This window comes from Polyodon spathula, chromosome 15 (assembly GCF_017654505.1).
Source record: "Polyodon spathula isolate WHYD16114869_AA chromosome 15, ASM1765450v1, whole genome shotgun sequence".
Lineage (NCBI taxonomy): Eukaryota > Metazoa > Chordata > Actinopteri > Acipenseriformes > Polyodontidae > Polyodon > Polyodon spathula.
Window position 1 is genome coordinate 10,945,195 of NC_054548.1, and position 12,179 is coordinate 10,957,373.

The 12,179-nt window shown below is 37.6% G+C and overlaps 1 protein-coding gene across 1 annotated transcript; it reads left to right on the top strand.

The window, feature by feature from the left end:
- Nucleotides 1–3,775: 3,775 nt before the first annotated feature.
- LOC121327508 (RCC1 and BTB domain-containing protein 1-like) lies at nucleotides 3,776–11,760 on the top strand (the record flags this gene model as incomplete). The annotated part of the gene is made up of 7 exons (XM_041271578.1): nucleotides 3,776–3,794; nucleotides 4,262–4,412; nucleotides 6,276–6,466; nucleotides 7,139–7,265; nucleotides 9,929–10,090; nucleotides 10,773–10,902; nucleotides 11,641–11,760. Coding segments are annotated over 7 exons (900 nt in total), but the record flags the coding sequence as incomplete, so codon positions are not given.
- Nucleotides 11,761–12,179: the final 419 nt, after the last annotated feature.

The following is a 12,179-nucleotide window of genomic DNA, read 5'->3' on the forward strand; positions in this document are numbered from 1 at the left end:
TTGTGACTTTCATACTTTGATTTTCTACAGTACAGTTCGTAGCACGTTAAGCCCGTTATTCCCGCACAGTTTAATTCAACAACACATGCTCCCGCAGTGTTTTGACAACACCTCTGGAGAAAGACAGCATGACAGATTGAATTGTTAATGTTGGTGGTAATGGTAAAAACGCATTGTGCAACAAAATACTAAAGTACTATACACGTACAGGCATACTACTTTCTTATACCAGACTTGATGTCAGAATTTGCCTAGTTGTGATTAACACGAAAAGTCTGATACACTGACATATAGTTATGACGGCTGTCAGACCGGCAGTTTGGAATTCGTAACGTGTAAAGAAAACCTTGTTCTGTCAATGTAGGCGATCTACAAAAAAAGAGAAGGTATATTTTGCTACAACTGTTACTAGAAAATGCACACTTCAATGAAACGTGCAAATGTAGGACACCTATACCCACTCATATAAAGATATTTTCCCATGGCTATACTATGGATTGACTATAGTTTACCCTGGTTTGTCATTCTTATTAACATGCTTTACCGTACCTTGATATTCTTTACAATGCTTACATCTGCTTAACCATGCTTTCCCTGTGCTTCATTAGACATGCTTTTACTACCGTAACATTTTAGAAGGGTAGAATGAGATACTCCCAAGAGAATTGTACTGGTGAATGTTCATACCAAGTTACATCATCATTTTTCACACATACAGACACCAAGCAATCAAAACCGATTTACACTTCCTGTTTCAGGTATAGCAGCAATGTAATCTATCCCCCTCATCTGTGCTGTCTAAAAAGTGAAGCCATGGTGGATGTGGGTAAGTGGCCACTATTCACTCTGCTGTTATCTCAAGAAATTGCTTCAATCCGGCAAGCTGTACCTTGGTTCAACAGGTTTTTTTTCAGTTGTTTTTTTTATATGAAGACACATCTAAATACTGAGTTGTAAAGGACAGCATTTGGTGTATTATTGGTTGGTGTAAATAGAAGCTGGGATGTGGGGTACAGTACGTTCCCCTTATGAAGTGAATGTTACTACTGTATTACAAAAGCACTAAACGCAGTGCCAGCAAGTTACAATTACTAAAAGAAAATTTCAATTCAAGGGGACATTTACTTTGTTTTCACTCCAAGCAAATACAAGTTTAGCATTATCCTGTTCACTCATTTACTCTTGGTTACACGTGTAAAGGACAAGAATAAATTGAGCATCATTTTTCTTTGTGCTACAATTAGAGGGTATTGTGGGGCAGGTGTAAAATGAATTCAGATTAGTTTATTGTATTTTTTTTTTTTCATTGCAGGTTTTTGTTTTTGGTCTAAACTGCAGTAACTGCCTGGGGACAAGTGACAATCAAAGCACGATCTTGCCAAAGAAACTGGATGTGCTGTGTGGGAAAAAGATTGTCAGCCTGAGTTATGGCAGTGGGCCGCAGCAGTCATAGCCAAATTAAAAAATGTAACAATCCTAGAATTAGAGAAATTTAGTTCTGTGCTATCTCCTAGGATAGCAAATAATGGGTTAAGGTTTAAGTCTTTTTGTAAGACGTTACTCAAAATTCTTTCCAATTCTAGCCACCAAGATCATGGTTTGGGACATGTCCATATCATATGTAAAAAAGTACTCTCCTGGCTTTTACATCTTTGACATAAAGAAGAAAAGTCCTTTTTAAACAAATACAGTCTTGTAGGTGTAAGGTAAGTTCTATATATAAATTTATAATGAGAAAGTTTATATCTTGCATTAATATAAGAACTATGTGATTGTTCACATATATCCTGCCATTGCTCCTCGGTAAGGGTAATTCCCAGATCCTTTTCCCATTTAACCTTCAGATAGTTAGTATTAAATAAAAGAGTGGTTCAGAAGGAGCAGGTACAGTTGAGAGATAAGCTTGGTTGAAGTGGGTTTTAATAATAGAGATTCCAATAATGAGTAGCTAGGTTTATCCAGCAAGCCACTCTGCATTGACTGGACATAATGTTGAAGCTGTAAATATCTAAAAAAGTGTGTCGATGGTATTTGAAAGTTATTTCTTAGTTCTTCAAAAGACATTAAAAGTGTTACCCTTAAACAAATCACCTACTTTCTGAATGCCCCGTGGAGCCCATGATTTAAAAACAGGGTCTCTTGGAGCTAGCGGTAGGTTTGGATTTTGTGAGATTGGTGTTTGGGGAGAAACATTTGAAGTAGCTTTTATGAAGCAATGTGTTTCCTCCCACATTTTAAGAGATTGGAATAAAATTGGATAGTCTGTATATTTTTTTGAGTTCTAGAATCAAAACAATAAGGAATGTAAGAAAGGTCTGGTATTTTAAGAATGTGGCTTTCAATCTGTGTGTCCATGCCGGAGGGTTATCACTACAAAACCAATGAAAAAAAAATCTAAATTGGGCAGCCCAAAACTATAACCCTGGGTCTGGAAGACGAACCCCCCCCCCCCCCCCCCCCCTCCCCCTTTTATAAGATAAAGCAAGAGTCAACCTTTTTTCTCTGGGGATCTTACAGTTCCATAAAAAATTACCGACACAACTGTTATACTCTCTAAAAAAGGACCCGGATATTGACATAGGAATGGATTGAAATAAATACATAATTCGAGGTAGTACATTCATTTTTATCACATTAATTCTACCTACAAGTGAAAGTGGGAGAGAAGACCACTTAGTAAGTCTTTCAGAATTTTTCATTTTAAATGGGAATCATTGTTCCAGTTGGCAATTGATCTTGTATCCTGAAAATTCACTAAATTCTTCAATAAATTTTAAAAGAGCTTCTAATGATGTACACGGCTCTGTCAGGTATAATAAAATATCACCAGCATATAATGAGACTTTGTGAATTGTGTTCCCTATTTCAAAGCCTTTTAATATTTAAGTCAGTTCAGATTTTTTCAGCTAGGGGTTCGATTACAAGAGCAAATAGCAGTGAGGATAGAGGGCATCCCCGCCGGGTGCCAAGGGAGATGGAGAATGGGTTAGAGATCATTCCATTCGTGCTGACCCTGGCTTGTGGGTTATTATATAGAATACGTATCCAATTCACAAAATAGGGGCCAAATTGGAAATTTTCCAATACCATAAAGAGATATTCCCACTGCAGGCGGTCAAATGCTGTTTCTGTGTCAAGTGACACAGCTATTGTAGGGCTATCTGCTTCATGTATATATGAAATAAACATTGAAAATTGTTGCTAGACATTCTGTTTCTAATAAATCCTGTTTGATCTGTATTAATTAAGGTTGGTAGAACCTTTTCAAGTCTAGGGGCCAATATTTTAGCCAAGATCTTTAAATCAATACTAATTAAGGATATAGGGCGGTATGATCCGCATACAGTAGGGTCTTTATCTGATTTACAAATGAGTGAAATTAAGGCTTCTTGGAGTGTTGGAGGTAAATCACCATTTTCCAAAATATATTGATACATTTTAAATAATGGATCAATTAGTTCTTTTTGAAATTTAAAAAAAAAAATTGCTTGTGTACCCATCTAAACCAGGTGCCTTGCCAGACTGAAGTGTCATCAGGGCAGATAGTGCCTCCCTATTAGTTAAAGGTCTCTCCAGTGCCTCTCTGTCTACTTCTGAGAGTTTAGATAATTTTAATGTACCAAGAAAATGTTACATTTTTTTGTGTACATCTCCCCCTTCTGTGGAATATAGATTCTTATAGAAGTCTCAGAAACAGTTATTGATCTCCCGTGGATCACAAGTCAAGGAGGAGTCTTTTAATATGTTGTATGCTTGCATTTGTTAATTGTTAATTTCATTGCCAGGGTATTGCCCTTCTATTCCCTCAGGCAGTCCTATTATTCTAACATTGCACCGTCTATTTCTATTTTCTATTAGATTCTGCCATTGTACTCATAGAAAATGGCGTCAGGTCTGTGCGGACAAGATGAGGTTGTTTCGAAGATACAGTCGGAGCTTTACTCCTGATTCTGGATTTCTTTTGAGACATTTGATGTTAGAACTAACTATTAAAATAATTTTTTGTTGTAGATAAAATGAACTAAAGAAATATACTTAAACCTGTATAAATATAACGATATAGATCGGGAGCACTCATTCACCACGTCTTCCTTTCAGCCAGACATCACGTGACCCCCCTTCATCCAAATATTAACGTTTTTCCTGTCCCCAGTTGAGCATTTTCTTGTATTAGGTATTTCTAGCAATTTGAAATAATAAATAAGTCTACATTACTCGAGTGAGAAGTGATGATGTTACTGTGCACCTGCTTGTCTGACTTTTGTGAAGATTGTATCTGGCTATGCGCACTCACTAGCACTAACAGACCAGGGCTTGTTGTATGCCTGGGGAGCTAACACTTACGGGCAGCTGGGCACAGGCAATAAGAGTAACCAGCTCAGCCCTGTGCAGATCATGATGGAGAAGGAAAGGTAATGTCTTGGTGGCTGCTGTTATAAACTCTGCCTCTCAGCTGGTTAACATTCAAGCCAGGGGTTCCGGCACTTGGACATTTTTTTCTCCTGCTAGTGTTCAGCCACCCAATTACTGCTGTAACCAAAACTATGGCTTTTGAGCATTTCAAATTGGCCAATAGTTGCAAGTGAGATATCTTGACAAGATGCCTGCATAGGAAACCTTCTGTTTTATTTATTGGAAAGGGGGTCGATTTTTAAAAGGCATACTTGGGGAACCAACAATCCTTATCAGGGACATGGCATAAAAAAACAAGCATAAAATAGGGTTATTACAGCTGAGAGGTAAGCTAACTCTACCATTTCACGTGCATGTTTTCAGCATTGACTGGTCTAAAGATTGTAAGACATCAGCGTCAGTTGGTAATAACTTGGTCTGTATGCTTTCGTCTTTAGTATGTGCTTCAGATTTGATCTCATGCATGAGCTGTCCAATGCTATAGATCATAAAGTAGGTCGTAGTTTTGTTTTCTACATATCTTAGATTATTAGGTTTAACAGAGTCGTGTCTTAACTAATCTAACCTTGGTGCATGTACACTACAAGCTCTTCTTAAACAATGATCCTTAACATAGTTCAAACTAATGGCATACAGGTTCTTGGGGTTATAAGGTACTGCATAGCATTACCACATGGGTCAGTGGTATATTACAAAAGATGTGGCTGTGTTTGCAACAAAAATAGAGGTAGCATGCTATGACCATAGCACTATTGTTATTCCTGAAAAAAAGGCCTGCTGTGTGCCTGCAGGAATATTGGTGGTTTCCCTGGTATTACAAACCTGACAGTGGTGAATGAACCATTAGCCACCGCTTTTCTATACAGCACTTGTCATTAAATCAAAAGCACAATTGTGTGCTCGCTAAAGTGCTTTTAGTGACTGAAATGGCTGTGCATTGTAGGTATGGTTAATTCAGTATTTGGGGCATAGACAATTAGGATACTCTGCTGTATATTCCTTTACAGCTGTGAAGCAAGGACTGGAACCTGAAATTAAATCCACAATTCTTGTTCATGCATAGAAATTAATGATAAAAGTCCTAATTAGTTTGGGTAATCGTAGATAATAAGTAAAATTATATGGAATTATATGGAGTTTAAAAACAAACGCATACTGTTATTTACTGTGTCTAAAAATAACCAGTTCCTTTTTTGTTTATGAATTAGGTTCATTAGGGTTGCAGACAACATCACAGTTTACAGGATTTTCCCAAAACGTGTCACAGTTTTCATCTACAGTCTTGTAGAGCATACAGTAGTCTAGATGAAGTGCATTAAAAACACATTGTTAGGACCAGCTGTCAAGCATGCCTAATTGTTTGTTTTAGATTAAAACAGCTGGTCTTTGATTTATTAAAAAATCTAGAAAAAGATTGTGGTCTCCAAATTATGTATTTTAATGTAGCTTTTGAATACAGTACTCCATACATTTCTGACTCTAGTCCATTCTAGAAGTATCTTCCTTTTGCAGGGGGAAAGTGTTTTCTGCTGTGTATTTTCATTCCAGGGATTACTGTTAGAATAAAATAAAACAAAACTGTTGTCTACACTGTTACCTTCCATTTTTCTCTGTTCGCTTTTTTTTTTTTTTATATTAAACACACTCCAATGTATTGTTTTAAAAATAAATAAATACTTGATACATGCCGATGAAAATACAGTCCTGGTTAGGACACTAAGTGTCCTGAAGCTATGATATGAGCTGTGATTCTGTCCAACAAGGTAGTCTTTTAACAAGGAGCAGCTCAGTGGTAGTCTTGCGTTGACAGGGACACGCTCATTTGTAGTCTGGCATTGACTTGTCTCTCCTTCCTGCAATAGGACTGTGGAGATTGCAGCCTGCCATTCAACTCGCACTTCGGCTGCAAAGGCGCAGAATGGCCAGGTGTTCATGTGGGGGCAGTGCCGGGGCCAGTCCATCATCTTGCCACACCTCACACACTTCTCCTGCGACGACGATGTCTTCACTTGCTTTGCCACCCCGGCCGTCATGTGGCGGATGGTCTCCGTAGGTGAGGCGCCATCTAGGCTGTGCTGTCTTGACAGCTGCTTCTCCTGTTTCCACAACTAATCCTGAATGACACAACTTTGAGTCCTACATAAGAGGTCAGCACGAAAAGAGTGTTGCATTAAAAGGAAAAAGAAAACACTTTCTCAGTAGTTCGTCTCTCAGTTAAATGGAACTCTGGTGAGAATTTCAACTGCTGAAAAGGGTATTTAGTTCTAGTAATCTTTCTTCAGGCCAAGAAAGACTGATCTCTGTTCTCTTTCACGCCCAAACCTCATGCTCATCTGGCAGGAAGGGAAACAAAATAGACTAGCCACCTATTCAATCAACACAGTGCTTTTAATGATCTTTCTGCTATATGTATCTTTGTTTGCCTGTATCTCCGACAGCTCAGAGGGTCACTCACACTTTTGTTATACACTTTCAAAAATAAGTTCCATATGAAAAAGGTGTTTATTGCACAAAAAGGCAGTGTTTTATAACTGAAATGTTTGTGTTTAGTTGGCTTCTATGCATTTTTGACTTGTACAGCATACACTCACAGCGTTTCAGATAAAGTGCTTTCTTTTGTGAAGGTTCTTATAAGAGGCCTTCTTGGTTTTAGCACAAACCATAGCACACCTTACCTTAAATGCTTGCTTGTGGCCTCTGTTTTACAATGTTCTTGTTTTTGTAGAGCATGACAACTTTCTGACAGTAGCTCAGTCTTTGAAGAAGGAGTTTGACAGCCCCGAAACCTCGGGCTTAAAGTTCTGCGTGGATGGGAAATCTATTCACATTCACAAAGCAGTTTTGAAAATACGGTAATATTTAACGTTGGATTCTATCTTATACATGTGGTGGCTATTTCAACGTTCTTCTTTTTATGCTGTCGGCATACTAATAAACTCAGGGGAGACGTTTAAGATGACACAAAGGTGTTTTGAACTCCTCTAAGTGGACAGTTCGTGCACTGACTTATAGATATTAACATATCCAGACAACTGTTCATAGTATATATAGGCACTCCTTCGGTTTATTAAATGCTTGATAATTGGATCAGGTGGCTTCAGGCCACATCAGACCCTAGGTCATAGACAGTCAGGTCGCTCCAGTGTCTTTATAAACCAACAGCATTCATTTTATATAGTAAATGGATACAAGTATGTTTGAGTCTTATAGAGTCAAAAGCAGCCAATATGCCAGCTCTCTATAACTAAGTATAATTTTTTAAAAATCCTGTTCCTGTCACAACACTCCAGTATATGAGATACAAAAGCAAAATATAATGCTTACCAAATGATTATTAAGTTCAGGTTTTCTAAGATTCAACGCCTCAGTCAGTCAGACTCACAGAACAGCTCTGCCAGGAATAGACCACTATTAAGTCTGTTAACAAACTCTCTACCGATGCTAGCCTGAGGTTTCATCCCTTCATCAATTAAACTTAAAACATCTGGCTTTTTTTAGGCAGCCCTTATCGCTAAAGTTAATGTATATTTCACCTGTCCGGTTACTCCTATAAAATGAATAGTGTATGATCTCATGCTCCCTATTTCTGTAATCTTTAAGTATGTGTGATGAATCAAAACTAATAATATATATTTTATGTGCCACACAGTTTTCATTGGTGCTTTAGATACAAGCTTATATAGAGGTGTTTTTTGATATACAGCACCTGCTCTGTCAATTACTACTTCCTTGTGTTAAATATACTCCCTTTTTCTTTCAGTTTAACTTTTCAATTAGAGTATGTCTGCAACAAACTTGACCTTTTTAGCTAAAGTTCCTTTCCCAGCAATTCTTGGCTACTTACAGATAAGGATCCGAGGGGCCCTTCTTTTAAACCGGAGTTACTGTTTACAGATAAGAGACTGGCCTGTAAGCACATTTTCTAAGTTAATTAAATTAGATTGTAGTTTTGCTAAGTTGTCTCATTTCAAGAAGCTGCTTGTACCAGCAACTTTATAGATAAGAGAGAGGTCCATGTCTTAAATCCGTTTCCAAGGATTAATATGCATTCCACTCAGGCACATAGACAATCTTTTCTGATATTAATCTTTGTATCCTGCTCATAACTTGCTGCAATAGTTTTTTCTGCTGGCTTTCAAATCCTTTAAAACACAGTACAGAATTATTACAATATTTAACATTATTACATCTTTTCACAGTCCATTTTTAAACACACTCTCCAAAGGTCCACCTGTTTCCAGCACGTCTGAAAATCTGTGTTCTGTTCCGCTGTCAGTGGATCTGTAAAAGCAATCGCAGCCTCAGAATCCACTTTCTTGCATCAGATGTGGGTGACAGTCTTGAGGGCCTGGTATCTGCAAATCACTTGTACCCTGCTAGTGGGACTTCCATCTGAGCATACTAATTACCCAAGATGTGCCCATATGACCAGGTGCACAGACTCGCAGTCCAAACATTGAATTCGCTTGACATCTCTTGCATTGACACTTAAATGAGAAAATGACACACCTTATGAACTGCTACAGTCATGTGTAATTTTTGCAATGCTTAATGTTATTTGTGCAATGGTTACAAGTATGTTTTTTGAGTCTTATAGCAGTCAAAGCTAAGTCCTAAAGCAACCAATATACTAGCTCTCTATAACCAAGTATAATAAAAAAATCCTGTTCCTGTCACACTGCAGTATACAAAAGAAAAATATAATGCTTACCAAATGATTATTAAGTTCAGGTTTTCTAAGAGTCAATGCCTCAGTCAGTCAGACTCACAGAACAGCTTTGCCAGGAATGGACCACTATGAAGTCTGTATTAACAAACTCTACCGATGCTAGAGTGAATTTTCGTCCCTTCATTTATGTTAAGGTCCAGTTTATGGCAGTCCAGTTCTGCACCTTTGACAGCAACACCTCAGTAGAGGGATGCATCTGTCTGGCCCTCTTTTTAAAGAGAGACTTCCATCTGGAGTAACTGTTCTCAATCTGTAGGTATTATGTCTACCCATTTCACTTTGCTCACATAGGGCTACCTTAACTGGAATATCTTCCATGTAAAATACAGGAGTAGGCCAGAAATCATTTTTTTTCCATATCACAAGGTTCCCAGGCCTCAAATTGATTTCCATCTCCAGTGGAAAAACCCCACAGAAATGAAGCCGACTCAATCAACAGGCCATGAATTCCTGCCTTGTACACTTTCCATTCGAAAGGTGCGTGCGTCTTATACAAGGGAGGAGAGGTTTCGGGGTCACTTGCGACACCATATTGACAGACAGGTAGACCTTGGATTTTACCTTGCAGATTGATGTTGTTTTACTTGTTGCATAGAAACAATTCTAATGGAAATCATGCACACCAGCAACATTCCATTAATGTCAAAGTCAATAACCACTGTCAGCTGGTTGACAAGTGCTAGTATGGTGTCAATAAGCAGAAACTATAACATAAATACCATTACAAGACCTATTGTGCATTTCTTATCCTTCTGCTATTGCTATTTTTTTTTTTTTTTTTTGCAGATGTGAACATTTCCGTTCAATGTTTCAGTCACACTGGAATGAAGATCTGAAAGAAGTGATTGAGATTGATCAGTTTTCGTTCCCAGTGTACCTCGTCTTCCTGGAATACCTGTACACTGACCATGTAGACCTCCCGCCAGAAGATGCAATAGGTGAGGCACTGCTTGGGCTAATCACTTACCAGCTTATACAAGATACTTAAGCAATATGTTGAACCTACAAACTAAAGTTCTGTTTTTTATTAGGCACATAAACAATTAAGCATAAAAAACATTAAACAGCTTGTTCTAATAGCTATTTAAATAAACAGACTTGTTTGAGGCATACAGTAATGTTATTTAATGTTCCTATATGTACCATCCTTTCCCAGGCAGAATCAGGATTACACACAGCCAGGTGTCCTACAATATTAACTAATAACTGTGCTGTTTAAAAAAGTGTATTGCACACAAAGTGTATTCAATTCAGAGAGTTTCTAAGTATAGTCAATTTGTATGTTCTGTATAATACATACAGAGCAATGTATGTATTGTTACTTCAGACATACATTTTATACAACACAGTTTCATTCTAAAGCATATGTTATTAATGATATTTGAGCTGGATACTTTACTTTCAGTTAATCTTTAAAACTTCTATGTTACTTGTGAAGTTTCCTCAGACACCAATTTCAGCCAGTTCTGTCAGTTGGGCCCTTTTTCAAACATACATTGTTTTGTTTCATCTTAAGTTGAAAGTAGCCCAATTTAATGTAAAGTTGCTTCAGGTATATTATACAGTTGTAAATTGTAATGGAATGAATGTAGTGTACCTACTGTACCCGACCACTACTGTGTATTGCAAGGCTTCTGGATTTGGCAACATCCTGCTATGAGAAAAAGCTAAAGAAACTCTGTCAGCACCTCATCAAGAGAGGAATCACAGCGGAAAATGCTTTTTCCCTTCTGTCTGCAGCAGTCAGATACGATGCTGAGGTTTGAAATTGCGTTAGTATTTTACTAGCGCCATATATTCAATATGCATTAAAAAGTAGCCAATCCAGGGATGTAAATAAGACTCCTATTGCATAGCAGTTTGCTTCATTCCTGGTTTTACTATGAATTTATTAAGACACACCAGAGCCTGTTACATACACACTGTTGCTAATCAAGCTCGTATTAAAACCTGGAATGGGTGAAACTGCTATGTAATAAGTCTTATTTCCATCCCTGCATTGTATAAATGTAATGCTTGCTACCTTTGATAAATCTTCAATGTCAGATCACTGGCAAGCCCAATACTTTCTGTTATCATTTTGTTAATTAGGATAGATCCATTGCCCTAAAAGCCTAGGGTTTGTAGTTAGGCTGTTGTTGAGTACTTATATTTTCATGAAACCGCCTCAGTGTGCAAGTTGTCAAATTAACATGGTGTGTTTTTTATTAGTCTTTTTTGGGCCCACGGCTGCCTTGACAGTCAATCGATAATTGGCACTATGCCCCTCTTTTCTGTGCGATTTTCAGTATTTAAAACCTGATTTTAACATTGACTGTATGTATGGTGGGAAAAAAATTAACTTAAATTTGGATGTGTCCTCAATGGATAACACTGAAAAGAAATCTGTTCTGTTACATTTTTTTTTAGCCAACACCCCCAGCATGCAGTGATGTGTATTTCCTAACAGGTGCATTACTATCACATTCACACGTTTGTTTTTGTGCTTCTTTGACCAGGATTTAGAAGAGTTCTGCTTCAAGTTTTGTGTGAACCACGTGACGGAAGTCACTCAGACTGCAGGCTTCTGGCAGATTGATGGCTCTTTGCTGAAGGAGTTCATTTCCCAAAGCCTTTAAAAACTAAAACCATCAGCTTTCTAAGACATTACCACAGCAAAAACCAATGAGATTCTAGGTCACCAGGTTGCAAAGCCAGTGATGACCTTTGGCTGCCTGTAAATCAAGCTGCAGTCACCACCCCTACTGGCAACCCGCAAAACAGCTTTTTTTCTTAGCAGAAGTTTCTCATTTTTGTAGATGGAATGGGGGGGTATAATATTGCATTGATATACTGCATCTATATATAACTTGAGTAGTTTTTGTTTTATTATTACAGGATAGCAGAAAGCTTATTTGTTTTCAATATTTATATTAACCCCAGTATATCATAATTTGCACATGTAGATATGCCTTTTGTTTATTCCTTATTGACAATTTAGGTAACATTTCTAATGATGCATATCATGATGAAACAAATTAAAACAATTACACATATT